The sequence below is a fragment of the Thamnophis sirtalis genome, unplaced genomic scaffold (genome assembly GCF_051295495.1).
Source record: "Thamnophis sirtalis isolate CommonGarterSnake01/CBP01778 unplaced genomic scaffold, rThaSir2_p1.2 scaffold_1, whole genome shotgun sequence".
NCBI lineage: Eukaryota > Metazoa > Chordata > Lepidosauria > Squamata > Natricidae > Thamnophis > Thamnophis sirtalis.
In genome coordinates, this window is record NW_028261381.1 from 102,606,890 (window position 1) to 102,626,451 (window position 19,562).

Consider the following 19,562-nt stretch of genomic DNA (forward strand, 5'->3'; position numbering starts at 1 on the left):
GCAAGGCTGCTGCTGGTGACATGAAACGACCTCTGAAACCACCATGCACGGTTTAGGGAAGGGAGCCTTGTGTAGCCAGCAACTGCTTTTGCAAAGGGCCAGGCTGGGCATGCTTAGTAGGCAGTGAAAGCCAGAAGATGACATGGTCAGTTAAGAGGCCAGGGGCAGTGGAGGTGAGTGGGCCCAGAAGGGCATGAAGAGAGGGGAAGAAAAGCAGAGTGGGGAGAGTTGAAGTACTCCTGTAGTCCTAAGTGTGGGCAGGCTGCCAATGTCTGGATTTTGATCATGTGACTGTAGGACACTAGAATGATTGTAACTTTGGGGACCAGTCATAAGTACCTTCGTTAAGTTCTTCCATAATTTTGAAAAGTCATTGAATGAACAGTTATAGATCAAGACAACCTATAATAATAAGGAATTTTTCTCTACATTTATTATGCTCATATCCTTATTGTACGGGCATTGTATACTGTGTTTAGGTTGCCTTTGTTTGACGCAAGTTGGTATGTCTATATTTCATCAAGCTCTCTCTGTCTTTCTCTCTCACACATTGTGTGTCTCTCACACACACAAACTCTAGTAGCTAACTAGCTACCTAAATAATAATTTATTTTAAAAGGGAATAAGATATTTCAATGATATGGCTATTTTAAATGTACAGTGATTTAATTTGAATAAACCACTTGTACATTAAGAGAGCGTAGTAATAGGCATTGGTCTGGCTTATATTGAGAACGTTAAATTACCTTTCCAGGTATTACAATAATTCATCAACTGAATTAGTGAACTTCGGTTCCAAGCCTTGCACTTGAACTTCCGGGACCTTTTCACCTATTTTGTCTGAAGTGTGTTGTCCAGATGCTTAAATTGTGCAAATGCTTAACAATCTGGATAATCCTTGCATGAACTTGATGCCCCTTGGATGCAGTTTCTTCTATTTGAGTGGTGCCTCTTACAGAAGCTGTTTTTGAAAATAATGAATTCCAGTTTATAAAAGTTTTGCTCTCTAAGGCAATAATATACAGAAAGCATTTCAAATAACTTCATAAAACAAATCTGGATAGATGCAAAATTCCAGCAATGTGATTGAAAATATCAAATGCCAATATAACAGAGGGTGTTTTTTCAATAGTAAGGATAAAGTGTGCTCTCTAGAAAAGTATAAAAGAAACATGTATAAATGTACTTTCTACCTTCAATCTACAAATCAGTGACTGCAGATCAATCTTTCTCAGACCAGAGTGCCTTTGACCTGTTTGACAGGTCTGAGCTGGCTGCCAGATGTTTAACTTGTCCTCAGCTGATAGTAATTTATTTATCTGTTTATATATTTCACCATGAAAGTGTCTAATGCATTTCTTAGAGGTTGTTTTTTTTTTTACAAAGGAAATGTGTAAGAACGGTAGCAGCCTGTAATGTTACAAGGAGGATTTCTTTTTTGGGGTGGGGTGGGGTGGGGTTCTTCATTCAGGGAAAATATTTGGAATTGAATATTGGTAAAGTTCTTCCCCTCCTTATTCTCCAGACCCTATTTTAAAACATGTGGTTGAACTTTGTATCAGCACAGACATGTCTGGCTCTATCGATCAAGCTTACTTATAAAAAAGAAGAAAAGAAGGGAACGCTTTGATCTCTGTACACTTTCAGCCATAAAAATTAAAGTAACACTCAAAGTGTCAGACATTTTTTACTTGTTAAGAGTGAACTATTAGGATTCTTAATAATTTATTGCGTAGTGCAAAACTACTGAAATAAGAGCACCACAGCCTTTGTTTAAAGATGCAGAAGCATATTTATAGCTCTGTGATTTTAAGTGGAAGTTTTGCGTGATGGAAAAAGACACTTCTCAGAGTTGTGTTGATAGAAGATAATGCATTTGGCTCTTAAGCAGTTAGGACTATGCAACATTTCTGCCAATCACCAGCAATTTTTGTTTTACTTCACAAGAAGGTAAAAGGAAATGTGCAAAAACAATGAAGCACATATTGAAATACTTACAATTTTTAAAGTAAGAGAATGAATCTAGTATTGCTGTCAACCAGATTTTGCAGTTTGAAGTCTGGAAATTACTCTTTAAGAAAAATCTTAATGCCCTGTGTAAAACTGGTGATTGAAATGGCTTTTTTCCTGAAAGCAGTATATCAATTTATTGATCTTCGATTTGTTATCAAAATGTAACTTTGATAATTGGTGTTTTTGATGTCTATGTCCATTAATCTTTCTCCACGTTGGACATGCTAGCTTGATGCTTTGAAAAGCAAGTTGCCTGCCTTTGTATACTGCCCAGGCAGCAATCCTAGCTCCCAGACTGCTAGAAAGTAGGACAGGGAACAGATGCCATCCTACCAGTTAGTGAAAGGAATTATGACCACCAAATGGCCCCAATTTTATCCTAGAGAAACTCATTCATGTGGTTGCTAAGAGTTTACATTGGTTTGATGGCACATAATCATAATTATCAAAGCCCCAATAATTCCTAGAGTAGATCAGTTTCTTATAATAAGGACTATTGCAAGGCAGTCAGGGTTGAGTCAGAGATGCCCTTGGCTCTACTGGATGAAAAGTTTCTGTAATCCCTTAAGTGATACTCCTTTGCCAACTTTTCCATAGCTACTGATGACGCATATGGCTTTTTCTTTCCTCTCTCCTTCCTTCCCTGCTTAAAACTGCTTCTGCTGAACCTGTTGCATTCTGATCTCTTTGGGGAATTAAGCTTTCTAGATTCAATGGTTTTACTACAGGTAGTCCTCAATCTACAACTACAATTGAGCCCAGAATTTTTGTTGCTGAGGGAGAAAATTGTTAAGTGTGTGTTGTCCCATTTTACGATGTTTCTTGCTACATTTGTTCAGTGAATAACTGCAGATGTTAAATCAGTAATCTGGTTGTTAAGTGAATCTGGCTTCCCCATTGACTTGGCTTGTCAGAAGGTCGCAAAAGATGGTCACATGACCCTGAGACACTGCAACCGTCATAAATATGAGCCAGTTATTAAGCATATGAATGTAAATCACATGACCATGGGGATGTTGCAACGGTCATAAGTGTGAAAAATGGTCATAGGTCACTTTTTTCAAATGGTCACTAAACAAACTTGTAAGTTGAGGACTACCTGTACTTTTAATATTGAAAAGGTTTTTAATGTTTTTTGTTGTATTTTTATATTATTTGTTGTTTTTGTTATTTCTTTTCTAACTTTGTCCACGGCCCTGAATCACATTTGTGAGATGGGCAGCTATATAAATTTATCAAATAAATTAGTAAATAAATACATTGCCACAGTTGTGGAGACACGTTTCCCTTTTGTACAAGAGCAGAAAATCAAAAAACAAGAGCTTGTGGATCATTGCTCTATGAAAAAAACAGAGTCATTCCTAAGATACTTTCTCCAAGAACAGTATAAATCAGATAGGTGGTATCAGAGGTGGTATTCAGCAGGTTCTGACCAGTTCTGGAGAACCAGTAGCAGAAATTTTGAGTAGTTTGGAGAACTGGTAAATGTCACCGCTGACTGCCCACTGCCCCCATCTATTCTCTGCCTCCCAGCTGATCGGGAGGGAATGGGGATTTTGCACTATCCTTTTCCTGGAGTGGGATGGGAATGGAAATTTTATAGTATCCTTCCCCGACACACCCACCAAGCCACACCCACCAAGCCATGTCATGCCCACAGAATGGGTAGTAAACATTTTTTAATTCTACCACTGATGGGTATATGGTAGAGAAAGAGATGCTATCTGTGTTAACTGAGCCTCAGTGGTGCAGTGGTTAGAGTGCAGTACTGCAGGCTACTTTGAGTAATTGAGTAATTTATTTATATGCCGCCCTTTTCCCTGGGGGGACTCAGGGCGGCTTACAACTCGAAAAGGGAGGGAAACAAACAATTAACACATAAGACAGTACATCATTAAAAGCACAACATTCATACCATTCGGGTGGGTTACAGTCTTTAATCCCAGGCCTGACAGGATAGCCAGATTTTAAGGGCTGTGCGGAAGGTCTGGAGGGTGGTGAGGGTATGAATCTCCACGGGGAGATCGTTCCATAGGGTCGGAGCTGCCACCGAGAAGGCTCTCCTCCGCATAGTTGCCAGTCGACATTGACCGGCAGATGGGACTCGGAGGAGGCCTAATCTATGGGATCTAATTGGTCGGGTGGAGGTAATTGGCAGTAGGTGGTCTCTCAAGTACCCAGATCCACTACCATGAAGGGCTTTGTAGGTGACAAGTAGCACCTTGAAGCGTACCCGGAGATCGACCGGTAGCCAGTGCAGCTCGCGGAGGATAGGTGTTATGTGGGTGAAGCGAGGTGCACCCACAATCGCTCGCGCGGCCACATTCTGGACTAGCTGAAGTCGCCGAATACTCTTCAAGGGCAGCCCCATGTAGAGCACTGCTGCTGACTGCCGGCTGCCTGCAATTTGGCAGTTCAGATCTTACCAGGCTCAAGGTTGACTCAACCTTCCATCCTTCTGAGGTGGTAAAATGAGGACCCACATTGTTGGGGAAAATATGCTAACTGCTTAGAAAGGCTGTAAAGCACTGTAAAGCGGTATAAAATTCTAAGTGCTATTGTTATTGCTAACTACATTGGCAATACATTCAGTCATGTCTTGCTTCTGCTCCAACACTCTCTATCATATATATTCAGTCTTAACTTGTTCTTGTAATGTTTTTGTGTTACTAAAATATATTGATTCACTTACTATATTCTGCAGGTGTGGAGAGAGTTCCCTGACAGATTAGTTGGCTATCCTGGCCGCCTGCATTTATGGGACCATGAAACAAGTAAATGGAAGTATGAATCAGAGTGGACCAATGAAGTCTCAATGGTGCTAACAGGGGCAGCCTTTTATCACAAGGTAAAGAGCTGATTCCAAAAACAGATGGGAAGCTGAAATTATGAACTCACTTAGCGTTGACTAGGACAGTATTTTTACCTCAACAATTTTAAGCTGTATGGACTTCAACCCCAGAATTGTAGCTGGATAATTCTGGGAGTTGATATTGATACATCTTAAAGTTGTTAAGGTTGTCATGGGAAAAGAATCCTTATATTCAAAAAGTGGGAAATAAGGGTTTATAGAAAAATGTGGCATTGATCTTTATATGTTCTTGGACATCTGAAATATAATCATGATATATGGACATGTGATATATAAAGATCAGTAATTGTGTTTTGATAAAATACTTAAACATCTTTCTACATTCAAATACTATATTTTTCTTGGTTCCCACTTGTGCAGGTAGTCTCATCTAGTGAGCATAATTGGGACCGCTGTCAGGCACAAGAAATCAGGAACCAGGGTTGTTCAAATGAGTACAGGTTTATTTCATGCTACCTTTCTACAAGGATCTGAACTACTAATGGTCAAGGCAAATTGGTGGTAGATAAGATTCAATGGAATTGATCAATGGAGCTCTTTGTCTCCCACAAAAAATCTAAGTTCAAATATAAACAAAAGTATAACAAAGTTTGCAGTGTTAAAGATCTTTTATTGCCACATAGATCTGCCCCATACGGTACTTACTCACATCGCCTGATTAAAAGGGATCTGTGTCTTTGGAATACTTGTTTAGGTGTTCTCTTACCATCATCCTCATAAAACATCATCCTCATTTGGTTTTATTCTTTGGTATTGTATACCTCAGTGATGTTACTATACCACTCGATGGAACTATAGAAATACACCTAATAGGGCACATTAAAAATATGTTTTAGATAAACTAGTACATTAGATACTCATTTCACATCAAGTTTTATTAGTGCCAGGTATAAAAACTAAACATTTCATCTCTATGCTATTTTCTTATTCTTCAGTATTTTAATTACTTATACACATATAAAATGCCTGGGGACATCAAAAACTGGGTGGATGCGCATATGAATTGTGAAGACATTGCCATGAATTTTCTAGTGGCCAACGTAACCGGGAAAGCAGTTATTAAGGTGAGGTTTTATTCAATTGTTCCTTAGGTTCTATCATGTATAGAGTCATAGCAGTCATAGATCTCATGATTATGTACAGCTCAAACATAGCTTATTAGAGCTCTGTGCATCTTTTCTCATCCATTTTGAAGATGATCCCATCTATTTGTAAAAGACTTAACTCTCCACATCCATACATTTTTTGCTTATGAATATACTCTATTGCTTGTGACCACTGTGACCAGATAGTTGCAGAACTCCTTAGTTTCTTTAGTAATTGCAGAAATTTAAGTTTAGTTAAAAAAAAAAATAAACAAGATTTAAGAGAGGTGGGGAATGTGAAGGAGCAATCCATCTCTGTCTATTTCAGCTGCAAAAGCTGATTTATTAGACTGTTCACTGCAAAAACATTAATTGCAAGATCAGTTTTTATATGAACTTTTATCCCTGAATGAATTTCCTGATATGCTTCAATACATTTTTGGCCTAGAACCTCACATTCAGGTCATTTTGAGATGTGACAACTTGGAATGAGATTTAGAGGTCTCAAGGCATTTCTTCAGTTAGCAAGGTCTGTTTTCCTGCCTGCCCATCAACTTTTGCCCAAACTAGTGGTTAGGGTTTTGAGAAAAGCCTTAAAAGATAAAGCATGTGTGTTTGTTGTGAGAAATCCAAACTGTGCTAACACACTGCTAAGTTGTACAGTTGGGAGAGCCTCTCAGTGTTTGCCAATCAGCAATTAAATGAGCAAAGTGTGTCTGTTGGATTAAGGTTACGGTGAAGTATGGGAAACTATATTTCATCACTTTTATGGCTGTAAGAACAAATAGTGTTTATACAGGAACCTTGGCAGTGAGAAAACAGTCATTAAACAGGAATTAAGAACTTGTCATCACTGCTACTTTCCACTTACAGCAGGCAAAACCCCTCCAATATTTTTTTTAAAAAAATTGGGCTACTTTGAGCTTTGCAGTCAGCTAAGAAAATGGTATGAATATATATTTTTCCTCCATATTTAAGAATTTGATTTTCACTTTAATATATAGATTGCATTTCAAAAATTGCATTTTTAGTAGCCAGATTAATGCCTGATCGTTAAGTCTGTAGTTATACTGTCCTTATATAGGTGACACCCAGAAAGAAATTCAAATGTCCAGAATGCACAGCCATCGATGGGTTATCCTTAGATCAAACACACATGGTAGAAAGGTGAGTGTCTCATCCTGTTCTTTTCTCATTTCCAGTATTTAATGTACTGTCATATTATCCTTTAAAAGATTAGCTGATTGTGTCCAAATTTCAGCTAAATCCATTGGTCCATGTAGAAAAACCATATTAAGAGTGAGAGAATTGGTAAAATGTATAATGTTATATTGGTATAATGTATGCCACATATAATCATATCTGATTTCAGATAAATATATATGAATTCCTGTATTCCTAAAATAATACCTGCATATAGTTTATGGTTTCTCAGTTTGGGTATTACTGCTTTTTGAAACCGGGTTAATTTTTTTTTTAAACCAATTTTTGGTTTAAGATTTTTTGGGGCAGTTTCAGCAAGCCTTAATTGACAACTGTTTGTCATCATAAACAAGGGGGCAATGGATAATTATGAAGAGTAATTTTCAGTACATATATTCAAGGAAAACAGTAACAGTTTTCACACTAGAAAATGATATTACTATATATCACTATATATCATTAAAATGAAAATGGATGTTATTGCAATTGCCTCGCCTTTTGGTTATTGAATTGCAGTAACTAGGTGCTTTATCTTAAAACTGCCTTTGCTTCAACAATGATTATTTAAGTATGCTGAGAAAGTCTGATATGCATGAAGTACAAGGCTGGAGCATATTCCTTTTTGCGTTCTTGATTTCTAAGTGGTAATTCAACTATCCTGTTTCAGCCATTGGAAAACTAAGAAAAAAATCTAAATTTGTTTTCCACTAATGAGATATAATAAACATAGTTTCTTCAGCTATAAATTTCATAAATACATTAACTAACTTGCTTCCCTTGTTTGCATGATTAAAAAGTTCAATTCTGTAACAATTCTGAGAGAGGTTCTTGAAGGCCTCATTGGGCATCATGTGGAGCCTTTTGTTTGCTCTTGGATATCAATTTTAGGTTTGAAAGCATCAACTAATTAAAGACATTTGGGACAGATTTTGCAGATAAATAAGTTTATTAAAGTGGACAATTTTTAGGAAAGAGTAACATACCTGCTCCTTAGCAGATATTTACCTTTTGCCATATTATTTCATAGTCACTGAAATGTATTCTTCAAACTGATAGCTGAAATGTATTACATCCTCTAACATATATGTATTTTCTTATTTCAGTCATCCACTAGCCTTATAGAGAGAAGTGAGATGATAAGTAGGGTGAATAAGAATCCAACATGCTTTTTAAAAATGTTTGCACATTTTTGAATGAAAAAAAAACCCTCATGTCATTGAGTTTGGACAATGAAAATAAACTAGTCAGTTTTGGGTTTTAGCTCTTAAAGAAATGTTGTAACTTAAGCTTTCAAACACAGGCATTAGCTTAGATAACATAAAGGAAGTAAATTCCAGTAGTTATTTTCAAAAAAATAAAAAGCCAAAGAAGTATTTTTGTATGTCTATTGTTACCTACAGGCTTATTTTTGCAAGCCCTGTATAGTGCCAAATTTGACCTGGCAGAGACTGTTTAAGAGATATTTTGGCAATTAATTCACTGTAGTTTGCAGCATGCGCGTTGCTTTAAGAATCTCTGGAATTCTGCTGGAGAGGGGCTAATGAAAGTCTGACCACTCTGCATACATGTGCAGTTGATAGCATCTCTTTATCTCTTTGCCTTGATTATATACATCAGTCATAGAGATTCATATCTTTCCAGCATGAAGGGACCTTTATCCCCATTCCTACTTCTAACAGTAGGAAGGCATCATAATAACATCAATCTTTTAGATGCTACCTTTATTGAATTTGCAATGTCCTAACAGGAAACTCTACAGGGACGCTGTAGCTCAGTGGCTAAGACCCTGAGCTTGTCAGTTGAAAGGTTGGCAGTTCAACGGTTCAACTCCCTAGTTCTGCGTAATGGGGTGAACTCCCACTACTTGTCCCAGCTTCTGCCAATCTAGCAGTTCGAAAGCATGTAAAAAATGCAAGTAGAAAAAGGGTGACCACCTTTGATGGGAAGGTAACAGTGTTCCATGCGCCTTTGGCATTTAGTCATGCCAGCAACATGACCATAGAGAAGTCTTCGGATAGCCCTGGTTCTTTGGCTTTGAAACGGAGATAAGCACTGCCCCCTACAGTTGGGAACAACTAGCACATATATGTGAGGGGAACCATTGCCTTTAACAGGAAACCATGTCCATGTGTTTTGTGTTTGCTTTGCTCTTGTTTAATTAAATATTAAATAATTGGAGAGAACATAAAAGGGGGAGCTGCAAACAACAGGTTGTTAAATAAATATACAGAGGGGCAATCTGTTTATAAGCATTTCATTTATTCCCCCCCCCCCCCCAGGTCCGAATGTATTAACAAGTTTGCCTCTGTCTTTGGGACCATGCCTCTGAAAGTGGTAGAGCACCGGGCGGATCCAGTCTTATACAAAGATGACTTTCCTGAAAAGCTGAAGAGCTTTCCTAACATTGGAAGCTTGTGAAGAGCAACCATGAGTGAAGTTGGAAATTGGAATCCAGCACCCCAGACAGCAGCTGATGCGAGGAAAAACCTTCAGGACTGAAAGAATCATGCCAAGGAGTATTATAGAGAGAGGTCACCAAAAATTAATGCTTCCTGAAAAGCTTTTCAACAGAGAGTAAAATTCAGTGCAAAAAGAAGCAGTGGAGGCTGCATTGGTCTACTGAAATGTTTGTTGGCTTTATAAAGATTGCATACATAGGAATATACACAATGCAAAGTTTTTGATCACAGATCAAAAAATACTTCTCTAAGGGCTGCTATACCATATCTCTTGTTGGTCCATTTTCAGACTGCTTTCCAGATTTGCTGCCCAGGTGCCCTCTTTGGCTGGTGTGCAAGGCCTGCTTTAGCATCTTTTCAAATACATTATAAGCATTAATTCTGCCATAGAATTGGCAGCTTTTTTTTTCACTCAGTTAACCAACCAAAAAAAGAAAAATGTGTATTGATGTTGGGTTCATTTTTAACGTTACAAGATAATTGAAGTTGAATAAAGCAGCAGTTCTTATTTTTCTTTTTATTAAGGTATCTAGTTGTTAGTAAAAGGAACACATTTCATTATTTCTGCTGAACAGAAGATTGAATAGAATACCTTCAGATTAGACTGCATTTTTAAGCATATAGAATGAGTATTCCATTCTTAGCCTATTTTTATATTTCAGCCTGCTTTCCCTGCCATATTGGGATGGTTTTCAGTTGACCAATCATTAATTAAGAATACATAAAAATGCCTTTTGTACTTTGGAGCTCTTGATAAAAAAATGCTGAGTTCAATGCTAACATTTATTTTTTGAAGGGAGCTGTACATGACAATTTGAATTGTATAATTGTGCAGTAGATTAATGATTCATAGAAAGCAATTTATCATCTTCCGAAACAATTTACATCCTGATGTGTATAACTTCTTATCACAAGATAATCCACATCCATCATGTAAGCTTCAATTGATACTGAAGTAAACATAAAGAACATGCACTGGAACAGTGATGGCGAACATTTTTGGCACCAAATGCCCAAACTGGAATTTTTGTACATACCCACACACTGGAGAACTGAAACCCGAAGATCGGCTGGCTGGCTCGTGCATGCCTGTTTTTTGGGCGTTTTCTGGGCCATTTTCAGGCCAAAAAATGCCCTGAAAAATGCCCCCCAAAATGGCCTGAAAACACCCCCAAAATGGTCTGGTTTGTGGGCATTTTTCGGGCCATTTCAGGCTCTGGTTCCAGCAACCAGAAGAGCAGCTGGCAATGGTGTGCATGTCCATAGAGAACCATAGGTTCGCTATCACGGCACTAGGGAATGAGACAGAAGGACACCTTTGCATTTCAAGTCTGTGTCACAAATAAAAGCAACTTTACTGTCAATTTGAAATCATAAGAGCCTTGCATGAAGAAAAGTTAAATCTTTCTTCCTGGGGCCGCAAATTGTTTAACTGAAAAACTATTAACAGGGAAGATTAATAATAATTATTTCTCCATTTAATAAAAATATTCACTAACCTAGGTTAGCTGACCTATATCTGCAGTAGGAATCAGTTCTCTTTGCATCAGTACTGTGATATTTCAGTTAGGTGCAACGTGGAATGTTAACATATTTCTGAAGCGCCTATTTGAATTTTTAGTAACTACTCAATCTGTAATTTCTATTGCTTAGATGAGGATTCTGCTGACAATAGGAAATTTCTTCACCCTGTCACTTATGTCTGAAAGAGGAAAAATTATATAGATTTTTAAATATAAATTATAGAAAAATCATAAAATGCAAGAAGTACTGCATTACCAGGATCTAGAGCATCCAGGTAAAATATTCTTACTGCCATGATAATACAGATAGAACACAAAATTTGGGGGTGGCAGCCAAAGCGTTTCCAATTCAACTGCTCAGGGAGAATATAAAGCAAATTGTCTCAACGGTTAAAACCCTTAAAACAATTAAGACCTAAATTACAGTACCTTCATTATTTTAAATTTGACATCACATAAACTGCGGTATTGATTGGAATGTCAGGACTTTTCTTCTACAGTACATGTTTGAGTGCTCTTCTGAGGAGGCCTAATTTTGCCTCTCTTCTGAGTAGAAGTCCATCATCCAATATCCAAAATCATTATGCAAATTCTTCAATTAAGTTGCTTCTTTGGGGCAGCCAAGGCAAAGTTCGTTTCTTTTGCTTGTCCTCATTCTTCAGTAACTAATTCAACAAGTGAAGGAGGTTTTAGAAGAAAGGTTATTAATGATATTAAGGATTAAGCTCAACTATCTCGGCATGTATAATTTATATTTTGGGTGACCTTGATTGTTGTAAACCTCTTTACATTTCCTTCCTAAGAATGCAGGTAAAAGTTCCTTAAATATCTGTCCTGTTCTCCAGCTGTGAAAGTGCAGTCTGGATGCCTCTTATTCTAAATATGATTCTATTAATTGCTTCCAGTGTTTGAAGCTGAAGCTCCGATTGCACTTGACTCTTGTCCCCTGTTGTTTCTGTGGGCTCAAGGCTGCGCAGCTGATTTTGTTTTACCTATTCCTTGCCAAAACCTTTTTCTTCAATGGTTTTCTTCAATGTTAGCAGGAACAATTTTCCATACAATTAGTTGTGCAGATTATTTCTAAAGGAGGGCCAGGTTTGCCACAGATTTTATTCAGTTACATCATGGTTAATTATTGGGTTTGCAATTTGCCATGATATTAATTTTTTTATCCAACATTTGGATTACTGGTAGCAGGGAACAGAATTACTGGCACAATTTTCTACAACTTGGAAATGTTCGGTATGTGTGATCAGTGTGCCTCCTCTTGTTGATTGCTCTTTGTTTTCAGCAGGATAATCATGCTAGTATAGTATTACCCCAAATTTTCCTTCCACATGACCTTTTTACCGTGGTGGTTTATATATTCCTTTGAGGACGCTAATTGGGCATTCAATTGTATCTACAGTTTCTTTTTTCGGGAATATAAGTGGAACAGTAACATTTGAAGCAAATTCCAGTTGGTAAATTGTTCTTAGTTGCCAATTTCCATTTTGCAGAAGACACTTTTAAATCACAATAGAAAATTAACCTTTGATCCATAGTTCAAAAAATATTTGACTGTGTTCAATGTTAAAATATTTTGCTTCATTCTGTATTAGTTAAATTTAAGCGTTCTTCTCCCTTAAATGTAATATTTGCTTCCCTTTACTGTCTAACCTTCAAAGTCTCATCCTCTCCTAGTTTTTAAAGAGATTTCAAAACAAACATTTATCATTGAAAGGTTTCTTATAGTTAATTCCAAAATCTTATTTAGAATCCATCCATACCTTTAGTCAATTTGTAAATTTCCAAGATAAAATCTCTTTTTGCTATTTATTGCAAAAATTTAATTTAAAAAAAAATCATTAAATTTGTACAGGTAATCCTTGACTTACAACAGTTCGTTTAGTGGCTGTTCAAAGTTACAACAGCACTGAAAAAAGTGACTTATGGCTGTTTTTCACATGGCCATTACAGCATCCCAATGTTTATGTGATCAAAATTTGGAAGCTTGGAAACTGGTTCATATTTAGGACGATTGCCATGTCCCGGGGTCATTTTATCACCTTTTGGGATCTTCTTGCAAGCAAAGTCAATAGGGGAGCCAGATTCACTTAAGAACTATGTTATTTACTTAACAACTGCAGTGATTCACTTAAGAACTGTGGCAAGAAAGGTCATAAACTGAGTCAAAATTCATTTAACAAGTGTTTTGCTTAGCAACAGAAATTGAGGGATCAATTGTGGTTGTAAGTCGAGGATCACCTGTGATTAAAAATTCCTTTACTGAGAATCGAACTTTACTAGCTGAAAAGCAATTTCTGAAAGTGTTTAGAAAAGAACGTATGCAAAGCCTATGTCCATAAAGACACCAACCACAGTGTGAGCAATGATAGCATTGCCTTGTCTCCCACAGCTTTAAACCTGCCAGAAACTGTCTTGCAAATTCCTCACAAGGAACAAATATCTGGAGCACTTGTGGGCAATCTCAAACCCTTTCCTTGTCCAGAAAGGAATAACAAAAAACTGGTCTATTTGCTGGTGCTTGATTCCACTGCAGTTGGATTCTTCAGTTCCCCATTTCTTCTCTGGAACTTGTATGAGACACTTTTCAAAGTATATGCCAAGGGGAAAAAGGAATCACAATGCAGTTTTAAGTATTTTGAATTGTAACTTCTGTCATAGTCACACAGCAGATGGTAAGGGTGTATGAAAATTGTAGGCCATAACATGCGCAGAAGAACACATTACTTTTCTACGATGTACATCTATGATGTTTTAAATATGTATAAAATGTGAATATAATGTGTCCATTTGTATACTTGTCTAAGAACTGTTGCTGGTTATAGCTCTGTTAAACATATACCAGTTGGAAAGCCAATTTTGCAGGTGTGTCATGAGAAAATAATGAGGCATGGTCTAAATATCTACCTCTGTTCACCTGGATTCCAGAAATATTAACTGAACACACATTTGTATATTTGCAGATATAAGAAAGTTCAGTGGATGTTCCACTTTGAAATGAACTGTACATAAGGTTTCCATACTGTAGCCCCCCCCCCCCTGTTATACAGAGGTTATCCAGGGACCATATTTCTCAATGTTTGTGTGCACATGTTTTCTTTTGAAAAATAATATTTGTAAAAGCATGCGCCAGTCAATTCTATTTACTTGTTCACTACATTTGTTAACCGCCCAATCATACAATTGTAGACATTGTATAAAGCAAAATTCTTGGTTTTATAAAGTGAAATGATATAAAAGAGCAAATTGATATAAAATTGCAACATTCTGTATGTTGGATTGGGAAACTACAGCAAGTGTCCGACACAGAGCTAATACATTACATAGAGGTAGAGCACCCAGTTAGTGCAGAAAAATATCTATTTTGAAACTACAGTACCAGTGAGCTTCTGGAACCAATTCAAAATGATGCTGGTCACTTTTAAACCTACACTGCATAGTGTCAGGTTACGTTAGGAATTGCCTCAGCAGAACAGAAACTGCCTGCCTAGTTTAATCATCTCAACAGGATCCCCTGATAATCCTTATCCCGTTTCTTTTGACAATCATGGGCAATGCTGCCAATTTCCCCAGGAATAGCATCCACATGGATTTTCCACATGGATAAAGAAGTTAATATGGATATAATTCATTCTCCTTTGGTCTAAGGAGAGCATTGAAAGTAGCATGGCTTCCAAATGCCATAAGATAAATTAAAAGTTAAGATTGGATAGAAGCTCTCAAAAAATGGCTGGGTCCAAAAGAGGGTGTAGGCAGGCAGCATTATTCCCTCTCTCAAAGAAGCATCAACAATCTCCTGGATTCAGCAAGTGAAGTGATGTTCACATCACAAGAGAATCTTGTCCACCCTTGGGTGATAATTTTACAAAACTTGCTCACCATTATGAAGTCTGAGAACAACTTAATGCATAAAGAAATCCACAAATCTAATATGCCAGCAGATACTTTGCCACCCCCCCCCCCCAAAAAAAAATGGTCCAGGTAATTCTGAGCAAGATTGCTAGTGGGAATCTGCAGAAACAATAGGCATTTGTTGCTCCTAGAATCACCAGGTAGGCCCATACTTAACACTGCCTAGTTTAGTAACATTTATTAAATGTCACCAATAAAGGCTTTTCTTCCAGTCACTTCATCATCTTTAGCATATTGGTAAACTAGGAAGCGTTCGGGATTGGCAGTTGGGCAAAGGCCTTACAAAATCATTCTTATTCAATGCTTTGGTGATGGTGTGGCCCGCCAGCAGCCAGCAGAGTTGGCAGCAGACTCAGACAGTAAGGAGTTGGAGGAACATGAGCCAGTCCTGGAGTCTGGGGAAAGCTCTGATGAGTGTTCTGTGTTGGAGGCAGAAATGGGGCTAGGGCCATCCGACAGTTATCAGCTACCTTTGGAGTCAGAGATAAGTGGGGCTGAAGAACAGCTGGAGCCTGTTCCCGATGTGTGCATGCACAGAGCTGTCAGGAGAAGGGAACAATTAAGGAATGGGTCAACTCGGGAGTAAAGGCACAAGTGGGCGCTGAATGGCCCCTCTCTTAGGGAATAAATAGCAAAAGGGAAGGGGTGTTTGCAGCAGACAATTAGTTTGTTTATTAGTATGAAGCTTTTCTTATCTGAGTTTGTGCCTCACAGAGACTCCTTGCCAAGTATTTCACTGTACAGCGTTGTGCCTGGAAGCTATTGACTTAACAACTATTCAAGGACTAATAAGGTCTGTTGTTGCAGTTCAGCCTTGAAAGGCTTATTGACGGGACTTTTCTGTATGTGAATGCTAAGAATTCACATTAGCCAAATAAAAATGGCTTTTTTTTTGGGACAAGGAGTCAGTCTTGTGATTTGGTGAGGCCTAGGTCAGAACAGGTTGTCTCTCTACTATGGGAATCAAGACAATTAAACTGTCAATTTATTAGGATATATCCCTCTCTAGGTCCCCTCTGGTTCCCATAGGATCTGGGTAGAACAACCTAAGGGTCCAATTTCACATGTAGAAGGCAGGGCATATGTGATCTGCAGACCAACAATGAAGACCCACAACAAAGAATAGATATTTGTCTTTCGTGTCAGAATCATCTCCAGTGTAAGGACAAGATCAAAGGTATGTGTTTTTGTGCTATTAATTTAAATAAAAGCCAATGAATGCTAATGGGAGTCATGAACTCATTATGACTCCCCTGGGGTGTGGATGTTCACACACCCCAAGATCGGAACTCTCAGGAATTTCAGCACCAGTCTCAATATTCCATCCATGATCTCAGGATGGTACATGAGCAACGGCTCCAGCTTCTCCTTATAGTACAAATACATACATACAAAGACATTCATAACTGCTCACCTGTGGGCAGAATTCCTTGCAATGGTCCCAATCTCACAAATCACCACATTTTCATCTTTTCAATGTTGCTGTTGCCATTGATGCATCCCCAGGATCCTGCCTTAGGCCAACATCCCCAGGATACTGCCTTAGGCCAACCACCAGTCATATCGCAAATAGATGTGGTTTTATTTCATGCAACCCTGGAATTTATATATTCTCAGTTGTTACCACATTATGATAAATCATTTTCTAAAAAGAAAAAATATATATTAAAGAGGGAAGCTTACTTTACTTCAGTTACAGATAAATAATTTATAGGGTCTGTAACCGGTGTCCTTCCATGTCTTACAACCCATGTGTACAAGATTAGTTCTTTCCTAACTTTGCACCCATCAGGTAAGTTGGCTTTATTAATCTCAGTGGCTGCCCATGTCTCCACATAAACACATTTATGAGTAGACCCTGCTTCTTGCAATTCTAGCGCAGAACTTGTCTAACATGGGGCTTTATATCAACTGCTACCATATTCATTAAAACTGGTCTGGTTGCTAAATTGTTCATGTCTGCTGGGCTCCTCACATGTAGATCTTCATTCCTAAGGAGCTGCCTCTTGGACTCAAAATGGAGTGCTGGTCCTGTTAATGGACTGGATGTTTGATCTTGAACAGAAACCTGAACCCAAAGTTCCAAGTCAATGGAGACTGATTGATTCCGACTTTGATCCTGTGCTAAAGTCTGGCTGAATTGCTGTGGAGGGTTTAGGTGGATTGTCCTTATCTGATGTGATTAATCACTCCACTGGGCTCACAACAGACAAGTAACGTTGCTCTTTTAAAAATGGAAAAGATGGACAAAGCATGGCCTAAAGTAATCAGTCTCAGGGAATGTAGTACAATATTATTTTACTTTCCCTGATTGGAAATGTTAGAAGACTGCAAATCTCATAGTGAAATGACCATATTTAACTTACTTAGTTTCTTTTGAAGTTCTCAAAATCCAGAAACTGACTGCTGGAATTAGTGGGGCATAATCAGTTTGTTGTTTGATTGTTTCTTATTCTTCATAACCCAATGCACATAATTTCAGAAGACTTGTTTTCTGAATCACTGCTTTCTTGAGTTCTTGTAAATGCATGTATTTGTCATCAATTCTAGCCACTTTTTTGTTTATTGCCTTAAGTCCCCACCCCCAAGCTTCAGGGTCTTTTCCAGTGTATGTAACTAACTTATCTGAATTTGATTCAGTTCCACATTTGCTAGAGAACTAAAATTCATGGCAATTTCTTAAAATAGATACTTATGTGCAAGAGAGGAAGTTTTAAGCATGTTTTTTTTATTATAGAACATATTTTTCAAACAGCTCCCTTGTTCTTTTGGCCATATCTTATTGGAAAAAAATGCAGCTGAGCACTGGGAAACTATATTAGCTTGAAACTGGTTAAATTATAAGAATCAATACAATACAATAGCAGAGTTGGAATGGACCTTGGAGGTCTTCTAGTCCAACCCCCTACCTAGGCAGGAAACCCTATACCATTTCAGATAGATGGCTATCCAACATCTTAAAGACTTGCAGTGTTGGGGCATTCACAACTTCTGGAGGCAAGCTGTTCCACTGATTAATTGTTCTAACTTTCAGGAAATTTCTCCTTAGTTCTAAGTTGCTTCTCTCCTTGATTAGCTTCCACCCATTGCTTCTTGTTCTGCCCTCAGGTGCCTTGGAGAATAGTTTGACTCCCTCTTCTTTGTGGCAACCCCTGAGATATTGGAACACTGCTATCATGTCTCCCCTAGTCCTTCTTTTCATGAAACTAGAGATACCCAGTTCCTGCAACCTTTCCTCTTATGATTTAGCCTCCAGTCCCCTAATCATCTTTCATAATTTTCCAAGGCACCAAGGAGAGAAAAACATTTGAACAAGAAAAAGATGGGGGAAAAGAGAAAGGAATTATTCCTTCTTCAAAGGAAAGCACTTCAGTGATTATAAATATTAGTATTAAATTCACTGTAACGTGAGTCTCCTCACTACAGAATGATAAGCAAGACACAGATTGCTTATTGTGTTTTTATCCTGAAGTGCATATTACAGTATACAGTATAATAAAGTGTGTGTGTCTCTGTGTTTGTGTATGATGAATGCTATAAATGTACACACAAAGCCATAAATCATGGCCTATGATATAAATAGAGAAAGAGAATGACCACAGGGCAAAAAAGAGCAGGGGCAATGTTTTGCCAATTTCCCCATTGAGTTTCCTTGTAGGAATTGCAGGCAGCATTGGAAATTAACCTTCCTCCCTCTCTCCTTTTCAGCAGGCAGGTAAACTAGGTGGAAGCGGGAGCAAGGGATTGCAAAACTGGCTGGGAAACCATTGTGAAACATTGAAAAAGAAGATTACATGACAGTAGCAGCACTTAACAACCACAACGTCCCCAAATTTCATTCCCTCAAGAATCCTAAATCCAATCCTATTTTGGACATATTCTGTATATTCTGCCTTGGATCAAGAATTGTTGCCCTATGATGCATTGCTTCACTCCGTTAAGAGTCATGACGTCAAGAATGTTAATAGTATATGGATATTCTGCTTATCAATAGCTAAAAGTTTTGAATCAGGCCTAAGAATGGAGTGAAAAACATCTGAGGCTAAGTGCCACCCAGCATTACAGGAGACATCTAAAACAAGATGGCGGTTCTCACAGCAACTAATTTTTGCCTTAAGCACTAGATAACAGTGCTAGGTCTTTAGTCTTTCTCTCCCTATTTTTTTATATATTGAAGTGGGTATGTTTGTTTTCAAGCTAACTTGAGTTTGATGCTGTTTGGAATCACATGCCTTCTCTGTGTAATTTCAGTTTGGAACAAACTGCTGTTTTACAGACCTGCATCTGTTGATCTTCAGGATTCTGTGGCCTGCCAGGTCCTTGCATTGGTGGTTGTGGAGGAAAGTTGTGTTTCTCATTAAGAGGATAACAAATAGCAACATATGAGACAATTAGCTGAAATGGAGCAGTGATGGCGAGTGGCTGAGGCATAATCCACTGGAGGAAACACAGCACAGCTCTGATAGGTATTCCCAGCAGAAATCCCCAC

The 19,562-nt window shown here is 38.0% G+C and overlaps 1 protein-coding gene across 1 annotated transcript in view; it reads left to right on the top strand.

Moving 5' to 3' along the window:
- Positions 1-10,192, top strand: part of EXT2 (exostosin glycosyltransferase 2) — an 81,756-nt gene extending 71,564 nt beyond the window's left edge. Inside the window, exons 11-14 of the mRNA XM_087719929.1 lie at positions 4,718-4,861; positions 5,821-5,949; positions 7,055-7,137; positions 9,453-10,192. Of these exons, the coding sequence (XP_087576055.1) occupies positions 4,718-4,861; positions 5,821-5,949; positions 7,055-7,137; positions 9,453-9,591 (495 nt within the window). The 3' untranslated portion in view covers positions 9,592-10,192. The remainder of the gene's footprint in view (positions 1-4,717; positions 4,862-5,820; positions 5,950-7,054; positions 7,138-9,452) is intronic.
- The last annotated feature ends 9,370 nt before the right edge of the window (positions 10,193-19,562 follow it).